Source organism: Microtus oregoni, unplaced genomic scaffold (genome assembly GCF_018167655.1).
Source record: "Microtus oregoni isolate MIOR12 unplaced genomic scaffold, Mior012 000043F_ref0000047, whole genome shotgun sequence".
Classification (NCBI taxonomy): Eukaryota; Metazoa; Chordata; class Mammalia; order Rodentia; family Cricetidae; genus Microtus; species Microtus oregoni.
In genome coordinates this window covers 9697098-9722354 of record NW_024543210.1, presented here as the reverse complement: position 1 = coordinate 9722354, position 25257 = coordinate 9697098, and the positions used below count along the sequence as shown (strand labels likewise).

Here is a 25257-nt window from a genome sequence, read left to right as displayed (position 1 = left end):
ACTATTCTTCACTTCCCAGCTGAATGGTCTGAACACAGAATGCCTGCCTGGGCTGCTCCAGCGAGTTCAGATGAGTCTAAGAACAGGGCAATGGGGAGACTAGAGAACATGCTAAAACCTGGTTGCCCACAGCAGTTCCTAACTAGGCTACAGCAACAGGTCATGCCAGCATACCTACGGCCACCTCTTTCTAGACAAAACAATGGAAGCACAGGTGCTGTAAGAGGTCATCTTTGCAAATACTTGTGTGTCCCTCACTTTCCCAGAGGCAACAACTAGTAGAGGCAATAACAGAGCAGTGTGCCTGCTCTGGCTGTCTTCCTACAATAGGAGAAACTGCTAGGCTCAGCTGCCCAAGTGCAATTCTCAACTGTGCGACCTTGCCCGAGCCATTTCACCGCTGAGCTCTGGAAGCAGAGAAACATGCCTCAGAAGTGAGTGGCTTCCCAAAGTATGAGCCATAGGGGAGCAGTGCAACAGGTCTAAGAGCCAAGTATACAGCTGACCTAGGACAGCGGAGCTTGGGGTTCAGTGAGTGCCCAAGGCCAAGCCCTTCAGCTTCCTTTAGACGAAAACGTCATTCGTAGCATTAAAACAATTTCTATCTTTCAGACTGGCTTCTTAATGTTAGATACTAGTTACATAATGAACACCACCATCTTCCCACAGGCCACTGGTGAGTGGACCACGCTGGAGGGGTGTGGGAAGCTGTGTACAGACTTGACCAAAGCCTGTACTAGTGGACACAGATGGGCTTGGAACACTGGCCCTATCTTATCAAGTGTGTGCGGGTGGGGCCTGAGCCTGCTTATCAACACCACAGACATCTCACAGCATCATTTGGAAAGTGAAGGCTCCTAGGCCATCTCTTGATGTTTGCTTTGTCCCCCCAGACAGGTCAGTAGACAGTAGGGTTACGGGAAGGGCACCTACCTGGAGGTGTTGCTGTGTCTCTAACATCAGAACAGTAAAACTCACTCAGACAGAAGATGCCCCAGGTTACCAACATCTCATCTGGTTGCTGGGTGGATGGCTAAATCTTAACCACTAAAGGTTCACTTTCTCAACTACAGAAAAAAAAGGTATTAAGATATACCATGATCTCAGACTACCAAATGAGAATTTAAATCAATAAGTATCTAATAGCTATGACTAGTACAGTCCTATAATCCTTGCTTGTGAAGATGCTGGGGCAAGCGGGTTCCCAGTTCATGGCTTGCCTAGACAATGAGACAATCCAAACTAAGAAGTAGTCAGCAGAAGGCTCAATGGATACAAGCACTCACCATCCAAGCCTAACAACCTGAGCAAGATCCCCAGAACCAATTATCTCCATGGGTGAGCAGCCCCCATCCTCCATCACATCGTACATATATATGGTTCAGATAACCCAGTACTTGCATAGCACATGAGGCCCTGGGCTCAATCTCTCTCTATTAGTTCAGGGGTTAAAAGGTATCTTAATGCCAGGCAATCAGTCAACAGTGACATCAAAATCTGAGTTTAGGCTCAAGGCTAAAAGGGAGTCCCCATGGCTACCTCTCAACCTTGCTACGAGATAAAGGAGACTGTGTTTCTTACATATTAGGATATTTAGGCATGCCTGTGTACTAAAATCCAGACTCCTCAAGCCAAACATCTGAACCATGCCTGTGAACATCTGTCTCAAAGTCCAGGCTGTGCAGCCAGACTGACCAGGGGCTGGGCAGCAGGCGTCACTGTTCCACAGTGTGTTTACACTAGGCCATGATGCCAGCTCAACTATGGCCAGCACTGTGAGGCAAGCAGCCCAGAGCACTGAGTTCCTCATAAAGAACACATCATACACCAGGAATGACACATGACAATTCAGGCTGAGTCATCTGTTTTACAAAAAGTCTAAGACAAAGACAATCCATGGAATCGTGACCAGGAGCTTGGGCCAGATCCCGTGGTCTCTCTTGACCCTACAGATTAGTGACTGATACCCTTATGAGCTGAGGGCGGTCCAAGGGACAGCAAGCTCTTCCCTGTCCACCTTCCAGGGTGGCTTAGATAAGACAGCAGAGAGTAGGCACAGAAAAGGAGCTGGTATTAAACTACTATGGAAAAGGACAGGGACATAGGCTGAAGACCTGGCAGTGTGTGATACAGTGACACCATTTCCCCTATGAAGGGACAGTGCTGGGCTGGCCCAAGGGAATCTCAGAGTTAATGATAAAACACTGCAGTACCCTCAGGGCAATTCTCTGCTCCCACTTGTTTTTTTTTTTAATTGGGAAACCAAGGTGTACACAAGAAAAGCCTGCATAAACTGGATGCAGAGACACAGCTGCTGGCTACTACACTTACTCCACAACACACGTGTGCACGAGATCTTTTTGGCTAAAAGATGGAAGAGTGAGACATTTTCCCGGGTGGATGGCGGAGTGAAGCGCAGGCTAGGAAGGCTTTCACAGACAGCTAGAGGAGAGGTACCACTAAGCGGTCACCACTCTGGGGGCAGTTAGCTTGTGCTCGAACTTGGCTGTGGCGGTGCCCGATGCTCTTTTGGCTTCCTCCTCCTCCTCTTCTGTCTGGAGAGGCAGCTCAGCGCAGACTCGCCATTCCTGGGGGCCACCACAAGCTGAGGCGGCCTGCCAGACTGTGTGGGGTACCTGGTCTTCAGGTTCTCCTGGAAGAGTGGCTGGGAGAGCAGATGGCGTAGCTCCTGCTTCAGGATCTTCATCTGCTTCTGTCGCCGACGCTCTTCCTGCTGGTCGGCTTTTCCTCCTTGAGAGACACAAATATAACATCATGTTTATGCAAAAACACTTTCTTTAGACTAACATAAGCTGTGGTGCTTTAAGTTGAGAACCAGAAGGGGAACTTCTGTTTAGGAGGGATGCAATGGGCCACCATGCATCACTGTTCAGGGCCAGTAAAGACAGAAAGTCCTCAATTTACAGAGAAGGCAACTCGGGCTTAGGAGTCACATCACTGGTGCAGAGCAAACCGTCAGAGATCGGAGCTCACATCTGACTGAAGTCTGCTGCTCTACCACTGCAGCTACACACTACCACCAAGTATGGCAACCACACACTCCTCAGAAGAGAGTAAACACTTCTCTGCAGCCTGATTCTTCAGTACCTCCCCAACCAATGCTGTAACTGCACACTGAGGTGGACGAAGCCCAAGTCCCCACCCAAGCAAGCCTGGTTGTCAAGAAGGAAAGCCAGGGATTCACAGCTCTGTTTGAGCCCTAGGCCAGAGCCTCAAGGAGGAACGCACTGTTGGCAAACTCCTGGCTCCCACACCGAGAACAGTCTGCCTCTCAACTTGATGGCTGGGCAGAGAAGCCAACACCCCAGCTGAGCTGAGCTGCTCTGTAGAAGGAGCACAACCGCTGTCATGAGCCCCAGATGTAGTTCTCAGCTTCCCTACGCAAGGCCGTACAGCCTGGTCCCTTCCTCGGCTTCTGGCCCAAAGACAGAAGAGGGCTTAGGTAATGCCTGGTGACAGAGCTGTTCTAATGTACAGATTCCTTCTCTTTGGGAGCCTTCCCCTGCATGTAAAAGAACACAGTTCCCACTCGATTCATGCCAAGAGGCTGGGTGTTAAGGGAGATATGGAGGTGCTTTGCTGCCTTGGAAGGCAGGTGCAGTACTAACTACAACGATAAATAATGACTTAACAGTTTCCTGAACCTGTTTTTTGAGCACACCTGTACCCAGTTTGCCCCCTTTACTCAATCTTAAGCTAGGAGACCTGTCTTATAGAAGAAGAAAGAGGCATACAAAGAGGCTAACACAGTAAGAGATCAGGCTGCATGAACAAGGACATCCTGCTTGTGTCTGCTCCTGGTCGGAGACTCCAGGGGCTGTCCATATGAGACAGAATCAGACACATAGGAAAGGTCGAGGGCAGGCCCACACGGGATGAGTAGGCATGAGACAAGAAAAGGGCACACTGCTGTTTCTCATGGGTCACAGAAGTGACGATGGTTCCAACCACGTGCAAGTTAAGAGAAATCCAGTGCTGTGCTCCCATTCCCACCCAGCCTGGGCGCACCTTTGTACATGTCTTCTTCCAGCTCAATCTCGAGGGCTGCCGCCGCCTCCTCAATCCAGGAGTTGTGCAGACAAGCCTGGAAGTTCCGGTACTCAGCCTTTTCAATCTGCCGGGCTAGACGGATCCGCTCCTGAGGAGACATGAGCACAAAATTCCCATCTGACAGAGGGCCCAGGCCTCTCAGCAAGCAGAGCTTCACTGAAACTGTCCTAAACTGCTCTTTGAGCAGTGAGGCTAACTCAGATCCCACTGAAACCCTTTGCCTGGGCTCCTGCCAACACCTGGTCATCATTACCCACACAACCACGAAAGCCTGCTTGTGCCTCACAGAGGACTGTCCCAGGCTGCCAACTTAAGGGTGGCCAGACTGAACTAGTCTCCCCAGGAGTCACATTTGGTCTCCCCAATTCTTCTCATGGCTTTGGGGTCAGAATGCAGTGATATAATGCCCCCTTCACCTGACATGGGAGATCACGTGCAGTGAGGATAACAAGCCATGAAAACGGGGTGCTCCCAGGCTCAATAGGAATTCTGTGTTCCTTCCCACCTCCCACCAGCCCCATCACAAATCCTCACACGACCAACAAACCTTCCATGCCAGGTGGCCACAGGCCCTCCAACTGCCCCTTGTTTCTACTTCCTCAATGGCTGAAACTCCACCCCTTCTTCTGAAAGATGAAAGTTCTCCCCACATCAGAACCACATGCCTGCTAGCCTCAGGGATCCACGGAAACCTCACTGTGCTGTGGGCCTAGACACACACTGGTGAGCCTCTGGGGAAAATATCCTCTATTAGTCTGCTACACTGTGACCTAGGGCACACCTTCACAGTGAATAGAGATAGAGAAAGCAAGCCTTACTGTCTCTGCTACAGGAGTACACCAGACCTTCAGCATCTACCTTGCTGTACACAGCTCTCTGACAGATTGACTCACTGCATTGTCTAGTTGGAGTGGAAGCAGTGGAGACTTCAAGATCAGACACCAAAGTGGACAGGGGGAGAAAATGTAGCACGAATTCTAATTGGTCTTCAATAATAAGAACCCCGAGTCAGATAAAGGGGTAAATGCTGAAAGATCAGAGAAGCGGAGCAGCCAGCCCCTAGTTCTTAACCACTACCGAATCCTCAGACCGAACGGGTGATCCTGTCTCCAGGAATCCTCAGACTGAGACTGAATGCTATGCCTCCTATCTCTTCCCGCTTTATATCCCTCTATCCACCCAGCTGTATCCCTTCCTGTCTCCACTTTCCTAGTGCTGGGGATTAAAGGTGTGAGCCATCACTGCCTGGCTCTGTTTCTCTCTAAGACTGATTCTATCTTGTGTAGCCCAGGCTGGCCTTGAAGTCACAGAGATCTGTCTTGCCTCTGCCTCCCAAGTGCTGGGATTAAAGATATGTACCACCACTGCCTGGCCTCTATGGCTAACTAGTGGCTAGCTCCAAACTCTGATCTTCAGGCAAGCTTTATTTGTTAAAGCACAGAAAAATATCACCACAACCCTTTTCTGCCTTTCTCCCAGCCTTTTTACAAAAGCCACCATCCAGCCATAAGCAGAACCACTTCTCAGTTCTCTAGGGTAAGGCTTCTGGTCTCAGAGCAAGGCGCTCTGTGCGGGGGGGGGGGGGGGGGGGGGCGGCTGGCTAACCGCTTTACCTTGACCACATCCATGTACTTTGACTGCACTGGGAACAGTGGGATGTCCTCATCTTTCTTCAGAGTTTTGTAAATCTTCTTGAAGTTCATCACATCCTCGGGCCCAATCAGCATCAAGCTGAGGCCTTCACTGGTAGCACGGGCAGTCCGACCACTCCGGTGGATATAAATCTCTGAGGTGCGGGGCACCTGCCAAAGCAGCAAGGAGGATCAGCGCACAGACACTGCCCAACAGTGTTCTTTCCCTCAGAGCCACACCCCCCAAACTGGCTCTGCTCTCCGAGGGACAGAAACCTCTCCAGCACTGTGGATCAACGTAGCCCCACTTCCAGAAACTCAGATTGTTCCTAAGTTGACAGTCCACCCACCAGGCTCCCATGGCCTCCACACTGGCTCAGCTCTTCACAATCAACCTGGGTGTCTCCCCTACTCGCCACTCCCACGCCCCTGTAACCAATGCCATCTAGTCTACTTCAGTCTCAGCTTTGCAATGTCCCGACTCGGCACGGTGACTGAGTGACTGCCCGAGGCCAACCAGCCACAGAACACTCTGTATGTGTGGTGTGAATGAGATGCTTTGAGGCTTCGGAAGCTACGTGCCATTTCCAGTGTACTCTCTGCTTCCCATCTGCAGCTGAGCTCTCCGGTCCTGCTCCACCCGCCTCTACCCGTTAGCTCTCCTCCCTCATTGTGGACTTATCACTGTGGAACCATAAGCCATTAGCCATAAATAAACCCTTTCTTCTAAATTGCCTTGGTCACACTGTTTTATCACAGCAATAGAAATGTAATGTCGGCCCAGCAGTGGTAGCACATGCCTTCACCTTTATTCCCAGCACTGGAGAGCAGAGGCAGGCAGATCTCTGTGCCAGCCTGGTCTACAAAGAAAATTCCAGGACAGTCAGAGCTACAGAGAAAAATCCTGTTTGGAAAAATAAACAAAATAAGAAAATAAAATGAAGGTAAAATTATCCTAGTCATATGAAATACTTGATCATTACTCACATATTGTAAAGCAGGAAACTAAAATACAAAGTGGTCTGCTCACTTCCCCTAATTACCCAACTAAATGAATGTGGGAGCCAGGACTCAAAGACCTGCGAAGCCCAGGTCAACCTACAGGTACACTGTCCACAGACTGCCTGGCAAGAGTATTCGCGCCCTGCCTCCCTGCCTCCTGGGGTGACCACCACTAATGAAGTGCAGTGGCTCAGTGTCCACTACAGACCGCTTACCATGTTCTAGCAATGAGGCCTGCCACCCTTCATGTTACAGAATGAAGAGCCAACTCCTGACCGTGACTCTAGGCTTCAGCCACCCGCTCCTAGCTGACTCTGCTGGCCACAAGTATTCACCTACTCACATCCCAACAAGGTCCTCCTCTCACTCACTCTCAGTAGTGACCCTGTGTTAGGTTTTCTCAAGTTGATATAAGTTAAGTCATCTGGGAAGAGGGAACCTCAACTAAGGAAACACTGCAATCAGATCAATTGGCCTATGGACAAGTCTGTGGGGCATTTTATTGATTAATGATTGATGTGAGCACTCCCACAGGTGGTCTTGGTTATATAAGCAAGCAATCTGAGAAAATCAGGAGGAACAAGCCAGCGAGCAGCACTCCATGGCCGTCAGCTCCAGTTCCTACCCCAGGCTCCTGCCCTGCCCTCCCCTCACTGTGGGCTGTAAACTGTAAAGCGAAACAAATTCTCTCCTCCCCAGGATGCTTTTGGGTCATGGTGTTTATCACGGCAGCAGAACCCTAACTAAGGCATTCCCCAAACACAGCTACCCACACAGCCCTTTTCTCCCCGCACACCCCAACCTCTCCATCCTGGAACGGCACCATCTTCTGGAAAGCACTCAACAGCTCTCAAACTGTGTTACATGTGATAATTTCCCATCTTATGTTATAGTGGTGGCCGTATCTCACTTATCCACTATGGGATGCAGTACTTCTTGGGGCTGGGACTATGTTGTGTGGTCCTGGAATCGTCTATAAGCAACCCAGTACCTGTTCCAGAGATGTGCTAATCTGAAATTGGTACTCACAAAATATTTTTCAAAGCAAAAAAAAAAAAAAAAAGAAAAATAATAAAAAAAAGCTGCTGTGGAACAATCTTTTTTTGTACACTGTAAATATGTATTATTCTCACTGGTTAATAAAGAGCTGACTGGCCAATAGTTGGGCAGGTAGAGGTTACACGAGAAGCAAGATGAGCATTCTGCGCTGAAAAAAAGGTACTGCCAAGTGGTAGAATGTAGATAAGAAATGTAGTAGCGAGAGGCGGAGCGGCGCGGCGGCCAGACGCGGCGGAGCGGCGGAGCGGCGCGGCGGCCAGACGCGGCAGAGCAACACCACATACAGGAAGAGGCTTTCGGGGACCAGCACAGCGGCAGACCCAAGCGGCAGGGACAGGCGTGCAATAAGGAGAGCAGTTCGCCCTACTACAATTGAATCAAAGAGGTAGGCTTTTGGTTGGCCAGGTCACTGGCACAAGGGGAGCCTGGTCCTGTCCTGAAGATCCTTCGGAGGGGTGAGAGGGTTCTTGGCCTGCAGCAGGAACCACGAAAGAGAGTGAGGGCATTTTGTAAGCGGAGCCCTTGGCCAGCAGGGAAACCTGATCCGGTTTTTAAAGGACCCATTGAATAGGATCAATAGGAGGAAATGGGCAGGCGCCAAGGCAAGAATTCACCCAATAATCCGAAAAACAACATGAAAACATCAGAACCCAATGATCTTACAACAGAAGTATTTGAACAACCTAACACAGAAGAAGTGGAAAAAATCGACTTTATGAAGATAGTAGAGTCCCTTAAACAACATGTAAAAAATGCCCTTATAGAAATGGATGAGAAGTATAACAAAAAGTTTGAAGAAATGAGTAAATACGTACATGATACCCTGGGAAACCAAGAAAAAACCATCAAGCAGGTAATGGAAACAGTTCAAGAATTGAAAACTGAAATGAAGGCAAAGAAGAAAATACAAACTGAGGACCAGCTGGATTTGGAAAATCTAGGCCAACGAGCAGAGTCTACAGAAACAAGCATAATCAATAGAATACAAGAGCTAGAAGAAAGACTCTCAGATGCTGAGGACACCATAGAGAAAATAAACGAACAGATCAAAGAAAACAGCAAAGCCAACAAATTCTCAACACAAAACATTCAGGAACTATGGGACACAATAAAAAAACCAAACCTAAGAATAATAGGAATAGAAGAAGGAGAAGAGTCACAGCTCAAAGGCCCAGAAAATATTTTCAACAAAATTATGGAAGAAAACTTTCCCAACTTAAAGAAAGATATTCATTTAAATATTCAAGAAGCATACAGAACACCAAACAGACTGGATCAAAGAAAAACATCTCCTCGCCATATAATAATCAAAACACAAAATATACAGGTTAAAGAAAGAATATTAAGAGCTGCAAAAGAAAAAGGGCAAGTAACTTATAAAGGTAAACCGATCAGACTTACACCTGACTTCTCGATGGAAACTATGAAAGCCAGAAGGTCCTGGATAGAGGTTCTGCAGAAGCTAAGAGACCATGGATGATAAACCCAAACTACTATACCCAGCCAAGCTATCGTTCATTATCAATGGAGAAAACAAGACATTCCAGGATAAGAACAAATTTAAACAATACGTAGCCACAAATCCAGCACTACAGAAAGTAATAGAAGGAAAATCGCAACCCAAGGAATCCAACACTGCCAACACTGCCTACAATAACCCAGGCATCTAATGACCCTTCACGAGCACATCTCAAAGAAGGGAGACACACAATCTCTACTACCAAAAGCAATAAGAATAACCGGAGTAAACAACCACTGGTCATTAATATCACTTAATATTAATGGGCTCAATTCACCTATAAAAAGGCACAGGCTAAAAGATTGGATACGAAAACAGGATCCAACATTCTGCTGTTTGCAAGAAACACATCTCAACCACAAAGACAGGCACCTACTCAGAGTAAAGGGTTGGGAAAAGGTCTTTCAAGCAAATGGTCCTAAGAAAAAAGCAGGTGTGGCCATACTAATTTCTAACAAAACTGACTTCAAACTAAAATCAATCAGAAGAGACCGAGACGGTCACTTTATACTCATAACAGGAACAATTCATCAGGAGGAGGTCTCAATCCTGAATATATACGCCCCCAATATAAAAGCACCTACTTATGTAAAAGAAATATTACTAGAACTCAAGGCAGACATCAAACCACACACACTAGTAGTAGGAGACTTCAACACACCTCTCTCTCCAAGGGACAGGTCAATCAGACAGAAACCTAATAGAGAATTAAGAGAATTATTGGAGGTAATGAAGCAAATGGACTTAACAGACATCTATAGAACATTCCACCCAAATAGGAAAGAATATACCTTCTTCTCTGCAGCTCATGGAACCTTCTCAAAAATTGACCACATACTCGGAAACAAAGGAAACCTCCACAGATACAAAAAAATATCAGTGTCCACCTGTGTCTTATCAGATCATCACGGATTAAAGTTAGAAGGCAACAACCACGCTGCCCCCAAAAAACCGACAAACTCATGGAACCTGAACAGTCAACTACTGAACCACACCTGGGTCAAGGAAGAAATCAAGAAAGAAATTAAAGTCTTCCTTGAATTTAATGAAAATAAAGGGACAACATACTCAAACCTATGGGACACAATGAAAGCAGTGCTAAGAGGAAAGTTCATAGCACTAAGTGCCCACTTAAAGAAAACGGAGAATGCATACATTGGGGACTTAAAAACACACCTGAAAGCTCTAGAAAAAAAAGAAGCAGACGCGCCCAGGAGAAGTAGAAGACTGGAAATAATAAAACTGAGGGCTGAAATCAACAAAATAGAAACACAGAAAACAGTCCAAAGAATCAATGAAACAAAAAGCTGGTTCTTGGAGAAAATCAACAAGATCGACAAACCCCTATCCAAACTAATTAAACGACAGAGAGAGAACACGCAAATAAATAAGATCAGAAATGAAAAGGGGGACATAACCACAGACACAGAGGAAATTCAGAGAATCATTAGATCTTACTACAAAAGCCTGTATGCCACAAAACTGGAAAATACAAAAGAAATGGACATTTTTTTAAATAAGTATCATATACCAAAGCTAAACCAAGACCAGGTGAATGATCTAAATAGACCGGTTTCTCGCGAAGAATTAGAAATGGTTATCAAAAATCTCCCTTCGAAAAAAAGCCCAGGACCAGATGGTTTCAATGCAGAATTCTACCAGAACTTCCAAGAAGAACTAATACCTATACTCCTTAATGTATTTCACAATATAGAATCAGAAGAGTCATTGCCAAATTCCTTTTATGAAGCTACAGTTACCCTGATACCAAAACCACAAAAAGACCCAACCAAGAAAGAGAATTACAGACCGATCTCACTCATGAACATCGACGCAAAAATTTTCAATAAAATACTGGCAAACCGAATCCAAGAACACATAAGAAAAATTATCCATTATGATCAAGTAGGCTTCATCCCAGAGATGCAGGGCTGGTTCAACATACGCAAATCTATCAATGTAATCCACCATATAAATAAACTGAAAGAAAAAAACCATATGATCATTTCACTAGATGCTGAAAAAGCATTCGACAAAATTCAACACCCCTTTATGATAAAGGTCTTGGAGAGAATAGGGATACAAGGGTCCTACCTAAATATAATAAAAGCTATTTACAGCAAGCCAACAGCTAACATTAAATTAAACGGAGAAAAACTCAAAGCCATCCCACTAAAATCAGGAACACGACAAGGATGTCCACTCTCTCCATACCTCTTCAATATAGTGCTTGAAATTCTAGCAATAGCAATAAGACAACATAAGGAGATCAAGGGGATTCGTATTGGAAAGGAAGAAGTTAAGCTTTCATTATTTGCAGATGATATGATAGTGTACATAAGCGACCCCAAAAATTCTACCAAAGAACTCCTACAGCTGATAAACAGCTTTAGTAATGTGGCAGGATACAGGATCAACTCCAAAAAATCAGTTGCGTTCCTATACACTAAGGATAAGGAAGCAGAGAGGGAAATCAGAGAAGCATCACCTTTCACGATAGCCACAAATAGCATAAAATACCTTGGGGTAACCCTGACCAAGGAAGTGAAAGATCTACTTGACAAGAACTATAAGTCTTTGAAGAAAGAAATTGAAGAAGACACCAGAAAATGGAAAGACCTCCCTTGCTCTTGGATTGGGAGGATCAACATAGTAAAAATGGCAATTCTACCAAAAGCAATCTATAGATTCAATGCAATCCCCATCAAAATCCCATCAAAATTCTTCACAGATCTGGAGAAGACAATAATTAACTTTATATGGAAAAACAAAAAACCCAGGATAGCCAAAACAATCTTATACAATAAAGGATTGTCTGGAGGCATTACCATCCCTGACTTCAAACTCTATTACAGAGCTACAGTATTGAAAACAGCTTGGTATTGGCATAAAAACAGAGAAGTCGACCAATGGAATCGAATAGAAGACCCTGACATTAACCCACAAACCTATGAACACCTGATCTTCGATAAAGGAGCTAAAAGTATACAATGGAAAAAAGAGAGCATCTTCAACAAATGGTGCTGGCAAAACTGGATGTCAATCTGTAGACGAATGAAAATAGATCCATATCTATCACCATGCACAAAACTCAAATCCAAATGGATTAAAGACCTCAATATCAGTCCGAACACACTGAACCTGATAGAAGAGAAAGTGGGAAGTACTCTACAGCAAATGGGCACAGGAGACCACTTCCTATGTATAACCCCAGCAGCACAGACACTAAGGGCATCATTGAATAAATGGGACTTCCTGAGGCTGAGAAGCTTCTGTAAAGCAAAGGACACTGTCACTAAGACAAAAAGACAACCCACTGACTGGGAGAAGATCTTCACCAACCCTGCAACTGACAAAGGTTTGATCTCCAAAATATATAAAGAACTCAAGAAACTAGACCGTAAAAGGCTAATCAACCCAATTATAAAATGGGGCACTGAGCTGAACAGAGAATTCTCAACAGAAGAAGTTCAAATGGCCAAAAGATACTTAAGGTCATGCTCAACTTCCTTAGCGATCAGGGAAATGCAAATCAAGACAACTTTAAGATACCACCTTACACCTGTCAGAATGGCTAAAATAAAAAACACCAATGATAGCCTTTGCTGGAGAGGTTGTGGAGAAAGGGGTACAATCACCCATTGCTGGTGGGAATGCAAACTTGTGCAACCACTCTGGAAAGCAGTGTTTCGGTTTCTCAGGAAATTCGGGATCAACCTACCCCTGGATCCAGCAATACCACTCTTGGGAATATACCCAAGAGAGGCCCTATCATACAACAAAAGTATATGCTCAACTATGTTCATGGCAGCATTGTTTGTAATAGCCAGAACCTGGAAACAACCTAGATGCCCTTCAACGGAAGAATGGATGAAGAAAGTATGGAATATATACATATTAGAGTATTACTCAGCAGTAAAAAACAAGGACTTCTTGAATTTTGCATACAAATGGATGGAAATAGAAAACACTATCCTGAGTGAGGTAAGCCAGACCCAAAAAGAGGAACATGGGATGTACTCACTCATATTTGGTTTCTAGCCTTAAATAAAGGACATTGAGCTTATAAAAAAAAAAAAAAAAAAAAAAAAAAAGAAAATGGCTGGTAGAAATTGCGTTATTTGTAGTTTAGCACAATTAAAAATTCTGTTCTTATGTTTTTAATTCTTGGATTGGATAATGACTCAACGAGCATTTATTATATTATTAACTGTTATTATCAATATACTATTTATATCTTGTAGGCATAAAATATATCAAAAATGGCAATAAAAGGTTTATGAAAAAAAAAAAAAAAAGAAATGTAGTAGCAAACTACAAGTTGCTAGTGCTAGTTTAGTAACAAGCCTAAGTTATCAGCTGAGCATTTATAATTAATATTAAGTCTCTGTGTAACTGGGGAACCAGTGGTCCTAACAAAAACCCTGCTTACAAAAACTGCCCTAAGAGATGCCAGGCTTTCCACACTGTGGGGATGCTTCACTATCCAGTCAGTTCCAACAACTAACGGGCAGGTGTGCTTGTTGCTGCCAGCTTATAGGTAACAGCACGAAAATGAATGGTGCCAAAGTCCTCGCCAAAGCTATCAACCCTGAGGCCTCAGAGTGGTGTTCTATTCCTGGCAGGAGGACCTGGAGCCCATGCTCCCAGCTACAACTACCTGCTGCTGTTTGCTCTTCACAATCACTGTTACTGCTGCTGCTGTTCCAGAACATGTAGTCAGTGTTTCCAATTGAGCAGCCCAAGATCTTTACATATGCCTTCCTAACCCAGCAACACACTACCCTGCCATCCACAAAATGAGAAAACCTAGGGTGGAGACCAAAGAATTTGATGAAGGTCACAGCTGGGATTTAGCCAAGGGAGGTCTTGCACTGCACATCAGACTAGCCATTTAACACATTGCTGTGAGGGTCTTATATAAAACCCCAAACAACCCAGGCTACTGCTAATGGTAACTGTCGCTCTCCACAAACTGATGGTAAGACCCTACTGTTGAAGACAACACCTACATAACTCACTAAACATGAAGAAGCTGAGCTGATGCCTACCTAGAATTGTCATCCCTATGGGCTAGTGAGTGCTTATGCAGACTAGCGTTCACAAACACAAACCCACACAAACCACACTTAAGGGCAGGCCCCATGACTAGAAGCAGATGGCCAACACAAAATGAACAATGGTATTTTTGGAGGGTTTTTGTCTCATGCTTTGTCTGGGCTTTTTTTTTCTTTACAGGTCTTTTGTTTATATATCAAGGTTTGTGATTTTGTGTTTTTGCGGGATTTGTCTGTGGGAGTGTATGTGTCTCTGCATCTGTATGTGTTTCTTATGCTTTATCTCTGGCTCCTTTTTTCTGTTTGTTATTGTCCTATTCTGTTTTTGTTTTGTTGCCCATTTTGTACTGAGAAAGAGAAAGAAAAGGTATAGATGTATAGATGTGTGGGAGTGGGAAGATGGGGAGGATCTGGGATGACTTAGGGGAGGGAACCATGATTAGAATATACTATATGAGAAAAATATACTATATGAAAAAAATCTATTTTCAATAAAAATTAAAATTATAAAAACAAAAACGCTGCTGTGGTCTGTCCCCACCAAAACTCCTGCTGCAGCTTAACTCTTCAGCATAACAAGGGCGGCAGTGCTGGGGGCCTAGCAGGAAGTGTTTGCAGATGGCTTAGAAAGAGGAATGGAGTGAGTTCTTGCTCTCGGGGCAGACTGGTTACCAAGAGATGTCACCCAATGTTGTCTCCTTCGTGTTGGCCGTCCCACTTGTTCTGCGCACTCCTCCACCTCAAGGCTCCCAGCAGAAGCAGAGAGGAGCGGAGCAGAGCAGACACTGGTAGCAGGCCGCCCTTGAACTCTCCAGCCCCCAGAATCAACAGGCACTCCCTCTTTACAAAGCACCCAGCCTTAGGTATTCTGTAAGTAACAAAAGCACACTAAGATAAACACTCAGCCATGCCACTGGAAGGTAAGGGGGTGGGAGGGACTGACACTTTAATCTGTAGATATAAGTGGCCTAAAGAGAAAGGTTACTTGATAGGATGCTGCTATCAAAAGCTGTTTCAAAAGCAGTCACAACGGGCACTAGATGCTAATGGGAACATGCTAAAGGGAAATATTCCTCCCCTCTGCTCCAACCTTTGCTTTAACACTTTCCCATTCACTGTAAGGAGCAGGATGGCGGGGAGGGGCTTTCATGCTAAGAGCCATACCTGGTAATGGATGACATGTTGAACTTTAGGAATATCCAGACCCCGAGCTGCCACATCTGTTGCCAAGAGAACACAGCTGTAATGGAAACAAACAACAACAACAAAAATAAATAACAATTATTAGTCAGCTTAGCACCCACTAAGCACTCCACACTACAGCCCCACAAGGGAATACTATCACCTCCCTTTTACAATTAAGCCGAGGCTGAGAAAAGCACATGTTATATTCTGGTCACATACATCCTGGATCAGTGTCTTTACCTCCTAATACCTTCTCACTTACTCTCTCCCATACTGACAGGTTACCTCACTCTTCCCTGGACAGACAACCTGTACTCTGGTCCACAGGCAGAGGGACAAACATGAGGAGGTGTGGTGTAGGCTCTGGGGTTTGACAGATCCCTCTGGGACCCAGCCCTGTCACTTCCACATTGTGAAAACTTGGGCAGCTGGTAAACTTTTCTAGACATCACTCTGTTATCTACAAAGTGAGAAGAGCGATGACAATAAGCAGAGGTAGGGGCTCGTGATTATCCAAGGTCACACTGGGCAGGAGTTCCAATACCTTCCCTTCACCGTTGCTAGTCATTTTATTCTGCTAGCAATCCCATCAGCACCTGTTACCCTAAATATGAAGACAATGAAGCACAGGGACACTGACTAACTTGACCAGCAAGGAAGTGAAGGGTTGGGGATTTGCTGTCAGATATTCTGGTTATAGTCTCTGCTTTTAATCACAATGCATTCTGCCACTTCTCAGGGGTGTTAGAAGTGACTGGATGCCCAGGACTTCATCCGTAGTCTAACTACTTACTGGAAGACTCTGAGAACATTAATAGCAAACAAACACAATGAATGTGTGACACTGCCAAATACAGAAATAAAATTAAGGAAAAGAAGGATGAAGAAGAAAAAAGAGGGCTAGCCTGTCTTCTGCTCCTAAGGAACTTCTGACGGGGCGGGGTGCCCAGTTCCCTGGGCCCCTGGGTACAGTGGCTCATGGCTCAAAGCCAGGCCTCTGGAGACAGGCTTCACTTACTCTTCCAGACGGGCAAACTGCTCCAGGTTTCTGAGCCTCTGTTTCTGGTGCATGCAGGCATGCAGAGTCAGCGGCATGATGTCCAGGACCTTGAGGAGCCCAGAGAGGCGTTTGATGCAGGAGATGCTGTTGGCAAACACCAGGCTGCGGCCTGGGTACTGCATGAGGAAATAGTAGAGATACAAGTCTTTCTCATCTGTCTCACAGTGGATCTTGGTCTCTGTCAGGGTCTCCACTGTACCCTCGTTCCTCGTGAGGTCAATAACTTTTGGCTTGCCCCGCATGCCAATCTTCTGCATGAGAAGGTCAAGTTTGGCAGTTTTATCTATTTTCTTCACATGCTTCTTATGAAGGATTCGAGCAGGAGCTTGGTGTACCAGGGTCAGTGTGGCAGAAAAAACAAGAGTTTGTCGATTGGGGTTGTACTGGGAGTCATTTAACATCTCTAGAAGCTGGGAGAGCTCAGCAAAATGGCCTTTCTCAACCATTCGATCAGCCTCATCTATCACAAGGCACCTGCAGACCAGACAGGCCACATCATTGGTTAGTGCAACTGCAGGGAAGAAGAACCTCTACATGATATCCCACTCCCACCCCAGTCATACACTCTCATTCACATATACATACAAGCACCCTACCATTGCCATTAGGGCATCAGCCAACTTCTCTCGTGCATGCTTGGTTTGCAAGGATAGGGCCTGGGTGGCCATAGTATTTTGTGATAGTGAGAAAGCACTGCCCATGCCTTCCTGCACACATCACACACCTCAGGCTCACTTGAGAGGGTAAGAGAAGGGAGAGGGGCCGCCTCTCACCTGAGCTGCCGAAGGTTGCTTAAATGAGGATGTTTTTCTTTAACTAACTCCCAGAGTCGACCAGGGGTGGCGATCACAATCTCTGGATGGCGATTCAGCATCCTCTGCTGCTTTTGTGTGGACATTCCACCAACTAAAATTGCTGTCTTAATCCCTACGGGACAGAAAACAGACAAACATTGCTACTCCACCTGGCTGCCATCCTTTGGACTAGCACATGGTCGCCAGCACAGCTCTCTGTGCCATGGAGTGCTGAAAGTCAGTCTGGCTTGACTCCTAGAGGTCTTAGCAGACAGCCTGTAGCTTGTGGTCTGGACCCTGTCTACTTTGCCATTTTCTTCTAATCCCAAGAGAAAGGCTGGATTTGACCCCGGTCAGACTTAGCTGCACAGCTCTGACCACGAGCAGTGGTGCACTACAGTGCTGGGCAGGATGTTTATGTGACACGCCGTAAGGAGCCCTCTCCATTCCCTCCCATTAGAGTGAACCTGAGCTCTTCTGAGGCCTGAGTTGCTGTCTCTCAGGAAGAGGGCTGCTTCTGGGCCAAGGGATAGGGGTGAACACACAGGGTAACACAGCTGAGGTGCTCGGCAAGTGCCTTACATTTGAGTGAGAACTCAGCCATGCAATGTGGCTTGCACTAGGATAAAGACTGTAGTGTGGAAACCCTTCCCTAAAGGTATAGAATTAAGGTTTTACCTCAAGGCAATCAGCAAATTTGCTATTAAAAGGTTAGGTTTCTATAAACATTTTAGATATCTGGTCCCCTTAAGGAAATTCAACAATTCTAAAGGACTTAATTCCAGCAAATAAGAAAGCTCTCCTAGAGGACAGGAGCCACAGCTCTCACTGCTGTCACCTGGCATCTGGAAACACTTATTCAGTGGAACTAAATCTCACCTGTAAACCTGGCCACAGCATCAATGTGTTGTCTGACCTGGATGGCCAGCTCTCGAGTGGGCGTCAGGACGAGTCCCAGCAGGGGGCGCCGTGGGTGTAAGTTATAGACAGCAACATGGTTACACAGCTCCTGTCTTAACTTCCCAGGCTGCTCTTCATCAAGCTTTTCTCCTCCATCCTCATTTTGCTTGGGGAAAAGCTTGTCCTCAACCAAGGAAGAAGGTCCTTCACCAGCATCATCATCATCATCACGGGAGAGCAGTGCCCGGGCTGACGTAGAGGCACTAGTTTCGGGTTCGGCCTTCGCCCCAGCCTCACTGGGCTGCGCTTCATTCTCAGTTCTGGTCTCATCAAGCAACACTCCAGACTCAGTCCCATCCGTGCGAGGTGACCCCAGATCAGCAGCGGCTCCTACCCTGCTCTCCCTCCGTGGTATCCCAGTGCTATGCGGGATAGGTGGAGCCTTCATCTTATGCCACTGCAGCACTGCATGAATCATCGGGATGGCAAACGCAAGAGTTTTCCCGCTTCCTTAGGAGCAAAGCAAACACAACAGGAATCCACGATGCAGCACATCACTGTCTGAAGCTCCTGCCTTTGCATAGAAATAAGGGACACTGAAAGCACTAAGGGTCAGTGTGACCTATCCAAAGCATCAACACTCTACACAGGCTCCTGAAGAGCATGGCAGCCAGGTATGTGGCATAAAACAAGGAAAGGCACAGCATGCTGGCTCTAGACCTGATGTCACCAGTGACAATGAGCAAATACCCCAGTGATGAAACCATAAAAGAAAGGTGAGTGTGTTTTATTGCGGAAAAACCTGTGCATCACTTCAACCTTCTTCAGAGAAGGAATGCAATCAATAGTTCTTTCAGGAATCCTAACCAGTTTGTCTCTAGGCCCGCGTGTTTAAAACTGACCTGTGAAGGCATATGGAGCCCACATCATCCTAGAGGTCAAAAAGGACACTACAACCTGAAAATCTGAAGCACAGCTTTTCTCCTTAGTTGTCATTTTACTTTCTGCATCAGCTATTCATGGTCAATTACGGCCCCAAAAGTATTAAACTGACAAGTCCATAAATAAGCATTTCATAAACTTCAAGCTGCTTATCATTCCAAGTAGTACGGGGAACTCTCACACTGGCTCCATGTACACAAGTCTTCCTTCTGTCCAGTGTATTCACAGCGTAAATGTTACCACCTGCTTGCTAGTCATGCAGAGATCTGCTATCAGACTGTGTGCCCCTGCTCGCTGTCCTAGCACCTGAGACGAGCTCTCCCAGAGCAGCTCAGTCTAAAGGGAAGCTGTAAGGTGTTCTCTGATCTAAAGCTGTAAAGTTTCATCTTAGGGGGAAAAAAGTCATGACTTGGTCACTAAGATTCTTACTACAGTAAGAATGAATAGTCCTTCCATGAAACTGTGAAGAAGAAATTAATGTTAGTTTTGCTGTTATACATCAATCTGCAGAAAATGACCACAGCATATAAATGCTCAAGACATAAAAGGCGTTCAATCTACGTAAATGTGCAGAAAGAAAAGTACAGACAGCTCAGCAGCATCTCGTCTGTGCTTGGGGATCTACTAGGAGAGCTGAAAGGTACCCTTCCCAGATACTAAAGGTGAAAAGCAAGAATGTCCTGGGGCGGGGGGGGGGGGGGGGGGATCGATCATGGTCTCTAGAAGAAAAAAAAGCCTAATCCGAACCTGCAAGGAACTCTCAAGGGCTGGTGAGATGGTTCAATGGATAAAGACACTTGCCACTAAGCCTGTCGATCTGTGACTGATCCCAAGACCCACATGGGGGAGGAGCGAACCTGCTCCCACAAGTTGTCTTAGGATCTCCACACACGGGCCTTGGCTTGCGCAAACCTATATATAAATGCACATACATATAGAAATGTTTTTGAAAACTTGAAAAAAGAGAAAAAACTTTTGTGAACAGTTTCAAGTAAAAAAATAATCACAGCAAAGAAGCAAAAGCTTAGAACAAAAAACTTCAAAAGTTTAAGAAAAACTACACTTTCATCAAAGACAAAGAATACCGAAATATATCACGGCAGCATCTGTAACTAACAATCTAGGAAAAATAAAACTGACAATTCAGAACTACCCAGAAAACAAAGACAAAACAAAGGCCGCATTAGCTTATAAAGCTGAGCCAATTTGCTGGCAGACAGAGCTGTTACAAAGAACGCTAAAAGCTTCTGTGCAGAAGAAAGGATGGTGGTCATGAGAATCTCCATCTACACAGGGAATGAAGTCATCAGAAATTACAGAAACAGAAAGAAACTGTTACTTTTTAAACCTCTTTTAAAAAATAACTGCTTACAGCAAAACAGTTAAAGCATAGTTCTGATTTCCAACACAGATAGAAACACACAACCAAAAAACATACAACAAAAATACAAAGGAGGGAGATATGGAAATACGCCCTTGAGGCTTTTGTATCACACACAAGGCACTGTATCACTTGAAGGCAAACTATGGTAAATATATGTGCACAAACCGTAACAGATTGTGAACCCTAAGGCAAACACTAAAAGACACCACAAAGGCCTGTGGCCAGCAAAACAAGAAAGGAGACAGCGCAATGAATGTGTATTTGGTCTCATTCCCAGTTCCTGGCACAGAATTTCTGGAAACAACTGTAACCTCTCAACAGGAGCATCTTGTGTTCTAATAGTTCATCTCCACGTTCCGTTCCTGGCCTCAGGAGTAACAGGGTCTTATGTAAACTAATGAGAAACTGTGAACTGAGACTAATTGCACCTAGAAAACTTCAGGACGCAGCTGGTGGCCACAGGCTGGACCTCTCATGCACATCCCTCGCGAGCACCAGAGAGGAGGACTGAAGACCAATGTCCATCTCCAATGACCAAGGCTTTAACAGATCACGTCTACATAATGGAAGGAAGCTCTATAAGAACACTGCAAAGGATGGGATTTGAAGAGCTCTCCCAGATGGAGAACTCATAAAGGCTGGTATGCCCAGACGGACACATGGAAGCCCTCTGTCCTCAACATTTTGTCGATCTCTCCAATCAAGCTGTTCCCGAGTTACACCCTTTAAGCCAGTGCATATGTCTCCTTGGGTTCTGGGGGCTTTTTAGAAAAGTATTAAACCAAGGAGGCTACAATACACTCCTTCATTTGAACAAATCAGGAACGGGGCCCAATAATGAAACAGGCTTGTGCAACTGGACCCAGGCTTGCTAGGGAAGGACTCTAACTCCAAGTAGACAGAGCTGACCTGCAGAAAAGGACACATGGCAAAAGTAGAGAGATGAAGTACTTGGTTTGGTAAAACCCCACAGCACCTGTTTTCTGTTGTCTTGTTTTGAAATGAAGGTCTATGCAGCTCTGGCTGGCTTGGAACTTGCTCTGTAGACCAGGCTGAACACACAGACCTTCCTGCTTCTTAAAGGCACGTACCATCAGTTTCTGTTTGTTCCTAAAAACATCCTAAATACATCCCCAAAAATCTGAATTCCCAAATACTAAAAAATTTTAAACATTTTGAGTTGCCAGCATGGCCTACAGGCTATATGTTTAAGGAGTGTATGAAATATAAGTGAATTTCATACATAGTCTGGATCCTATCCCTAAGATATTCCACTATGTAGATGCAAATATTAATTTAAAAAATCCAGATCTAAAAGAGTGTCTCAAATCCAAATCTAAAAGAGTGTCTCAAATATTTCAAATAAATATTTAATCTGTAATATCACCAAAAAATTCAATCTCAAGTAAGGTAACAAACAACAAAGAACATCTTGGACAACTAGGGGAAAGTCAGAACGGACTTAAACGCAGCTGTTTTCCGTAACCACATGAAGTACAGATGGCCTGAATAATTCAGTTAAAGAACAAAAATTATGCACTACACACAAGAAACGGATATTACACAAAAAAGCAGTTTGTCAAACTAAATCTACAGAACAGTATGGGAAGGACAGACCATGCTACCATCAGAACGAAGCCAAGGAACAGCGGCAGATGAACGCAGACGTCACAAAAAGCCCCCTACAGGATACAGATGGTTGCTCTGTCATGGAAAGGAGTCAGCTAACCTAGTGAACTGACAAGAATGTCTTAATATATAAAACATTTATGAGCCTGGTAACAGACCATCAGCTACATGAAACAGAAAACTGGATAGAATTTTAAGTTGAAAACTATCATACAGGGAAAAAAAATGAATTAAAACAAAAAACTCTAATGTTTCAAAATTTTAAATCTGCCTTTAAAAACCTCCTAAAAACGGAAGACCAAGTCCAGATGAATTTTAACAAATATTTAAGGGTGAAAAAGACATCAACTATTTAAAACTCTTTCAGATAACTGACAACAGAACACTTCACAAGTTATCGAGACCAATGTTACTATCAGCTCTAACACCAGACAAGAACATTACAATAAAACTAGAGATGCATATTCTCATTTCATGTTCACACTTGACCAAATCCAATATATAAACAGCACATTGTGATCGAGTTCACTGCTTCTCAGGAATGTTTTGTTTCCATTCCTGAAAACCAATATAATTTACCATTATCAATAGAATAAAAACAAAATCCCACAAACCTAAATACATGCACAAAGAACATTTGCAAAAAATAAATAAATAAAAATCTAACATCCATTCTTGATTTAAAAAACTCTACAGTAGGACTGTAAGAGAAGACTCTAAGCCTGACGGCAAGGCCTTAGGTAGTGCTGTCACCCCCATCTCACACACTCTACAGAGATAAAGCAAGGGTACCAAAGTCAGCAGGGGCAGATTTCAGCCCAGAGCTGGATGCTTTCTCAACACAGCTTTTGCGGTCATGTTCTTAACATTGCCCTCCTCCAGTTTTCCAGCCTATGAGCAACCAAAGCCTGGATCTACACGCTCTCCTGCTCAGGACAGAAAGAACAGCCCTTACCTGTCTCAGCAGCTCCAAGGATGTCCAGCTTGTCCCGGATGGCAGGGGCCAAGGTCAGAGCCTGGATCGGGGTGGGTGCAGAGAAGCCTAGAAAGCTGAGTGCTCGGAGAACGGCCTTGGGCACAAACAGGTCCCTCCAGGCGGACACGTCTGCCTTCTGGTCGTGCGCTTCAGACATCCACGTCTTTGCTTTCTTGGGCACTTTAGAGGCGGTGCTCTGGGAAAGATCTAATTTCTTTTTCCCTTTGTTTTTCTTCTTTTTTGGAACAGCCTGTGCCAGGCTTCCCGAGGCTGCTTCCCCTACCTTTTGATCCAAACAAACAGTCTCTGGCTCAGAATCTTTGACTTCATCCTGGGCAGTACTTCCTCTGGCAGCCACTAACACATCTTTCCGTTTCTTCAGCTTGGTCTTCTTTTTCGGGGAGCTAGACTCTTCTTCTTCATCCTCCTCCTCCTCCTCTTCCGAAACAGCCTGGGCCTTTCTCTTCTTGGGCTCCTCGTTTGAGAAGAAACCAGAGGGGTTTTTGGCAGGGGAGACTAAACGGTAATCTGTCAGTTCCTCAAAGCACACCAAGTCATCCATCTGTCCATCCGCAAACAGATTTGGGTCGATCTTCACCTGCTTCCACTTCCCCACCACTTTGATGCCCTTCGTCTGAAACACACCACGGCTCGGCGGCTTTGGCCTTGATTTGGTCTCCTTTATCTTCATGGTTGCTGAAACAAAAAACGTTCTTTCAGGTTAGCGACTGTGAAGCATGGGTTCTATGGCAACACACAACCGAGAACCCAAAGATGCTTTAACATACAGAGAGCAGATGCTCCCAGCCAGAAAATGAGGCACACCCACAGAATAGGGAGTTGGGCTCGGAGCGGACGGAACACAGGCGATATAGTAACATGAGCTAACTGGAGTCAGGATCCCAGCCCCCACACTTAACTGTATGCAACCTTCAACAATACTACCGATCTTCTCAGAATTTAGTGTTTTAATCCTATTAAAAAGAGAGGGCCAAGCTAATATCTACTTTCACGCTATACACAAATAGTTGGAATGACAACAGAGGTGACAGAATAATGCCTGACCTACAGAGGCCATGTTTAAGATGGAGTAAGGATTGGAGATGGATTTTCATTTCCGGCTTTAGGGGATAGAGTGCGCCAAGCTCTCTTCCCTATTAGAACAAGGCAATACCATCTCCACCCCATGCAGCTTTTCTAATTACATTTTAAGTGATGGAGCGCTAGCAGGGGTTGTAGCTCAGAGTGTTAGCCTAGTATGAATGAAGCCCTAGGTTCCATCCCCAGCACTGCGTAAAACCATGCTTAGTGGGTATCAAGCCTTCCAGGAGTTCAAAGCCAGCCACGGCCACACGAGACCATGTCTTTAAAAAGGGTCATGGGTTATGTGAGACTCATCTGAGTCGAAGTGGCTCCACAGTGATCCTCTTTAAATAAGAAAGAACAGAATTTGTGGGAGCAAAAAGGTAAAACTCGATTCATATCTGGATTCAACACTTGCCACCTCGGAGCCTTTGATAAACCCCTCTGTGGCTCAGTTTCCTCATCTACTATTTAAGAATAATGAGGTATTGAACCCACTGGGTCGTCATTTGAATACGACATGGTGACGCACGTCAAAACCCGCTTAGCATGGCGCCTGTTGTATAGTGCAGCACACTGACTCGCAGGCAAGGCTCATGCAGCGGTCCCAGACACCGACTACACAACGACCCCACCGCACCTCGGTCCCACCTCGACGAACCGAAGGGAATGTCACTAAAAATGGGACCTGGGAAGTGCCCTGCACCGCCTTCAAGAGGTCCTCAGGCTTTGCGGTCGCACGAGACTTTCAAGGGAGGTTCCTGGGCCTGGATGCGTGGTTACCGGCCTCAGGCGTGGGCCGCCCGGAAACCACGGCTGAGGGTGCACCCGTGACCCACTATGCTTTGGGGACACCGGGAGCCGGCCGCGGAGGGGCCACGCGCACCGCACTCACCAGGATAATCACCGCCAGACTTCTCTCCAGCACCGAGACGTCAGCGCCAACCTGACCCGGAACTGCAGCA

At 45.4% G+C, this 25257-nt stretch overlaps 1 protein-coding gene across 1 annotated transcript; it reads right to left on the bottom strand.

Annotated features, from left to right (window-relative positions):
• Positions 1-784: 784 nt before the first annotated feature.
• On the bottom strand, positions 785-25257 carry Ddx24 (DEAD-box helicase 24). Its single transcript, XM_041633070.1, has 9 exons — positions 25188-25257; positions 23189-23905; positions 18258-18788; positions 17358-17511; positions 16543-17058; positions 15504-15579; positions 5685-5873; positions 4030-4159; positions 785-2751 (listed from the first exon to the last, which is right to left on the bottom strand). The coding sequence occupies exons 2-9, from the start codon at positions 23898-23900 to the stop codon at positions 2486-2488; spliced, it is 2574 nt and encodes an 857-aa protein (XP_041489004.1). The 5' UTR covers positions 23901-23905; positions 25188-25257; the 3' UTR covers positions 785-2485.

What these genes read in the sequence shown, in the direction of transcription:
- Ddx24 (XM_041633070.1), bottom strand. Translation starts at nt 23,900, where the DNA reads ATGAAGATAAAGGAGACCAAATCAAGGCCAAAGCCGCCGAGCCGTGGT. An exon ending in AACATGTCATCCATTACCAG is followed by an intron (nt 5,874 to 15,503) that starts GTATGGCTCTTA and finishes CTGCTTTGGCAG; the next exon opens with GTGCCCCGCACCTCAGAGAT. An exon ending in GGAAGAAGACATGTACAAAG is followed by an intron (nt 2,752 to 4,029) that starts GTGCGCCCAGGC and finishes GTGTCTCTCAAG; the next exon opens with GAGGAAAAGCCGACCAGCAG.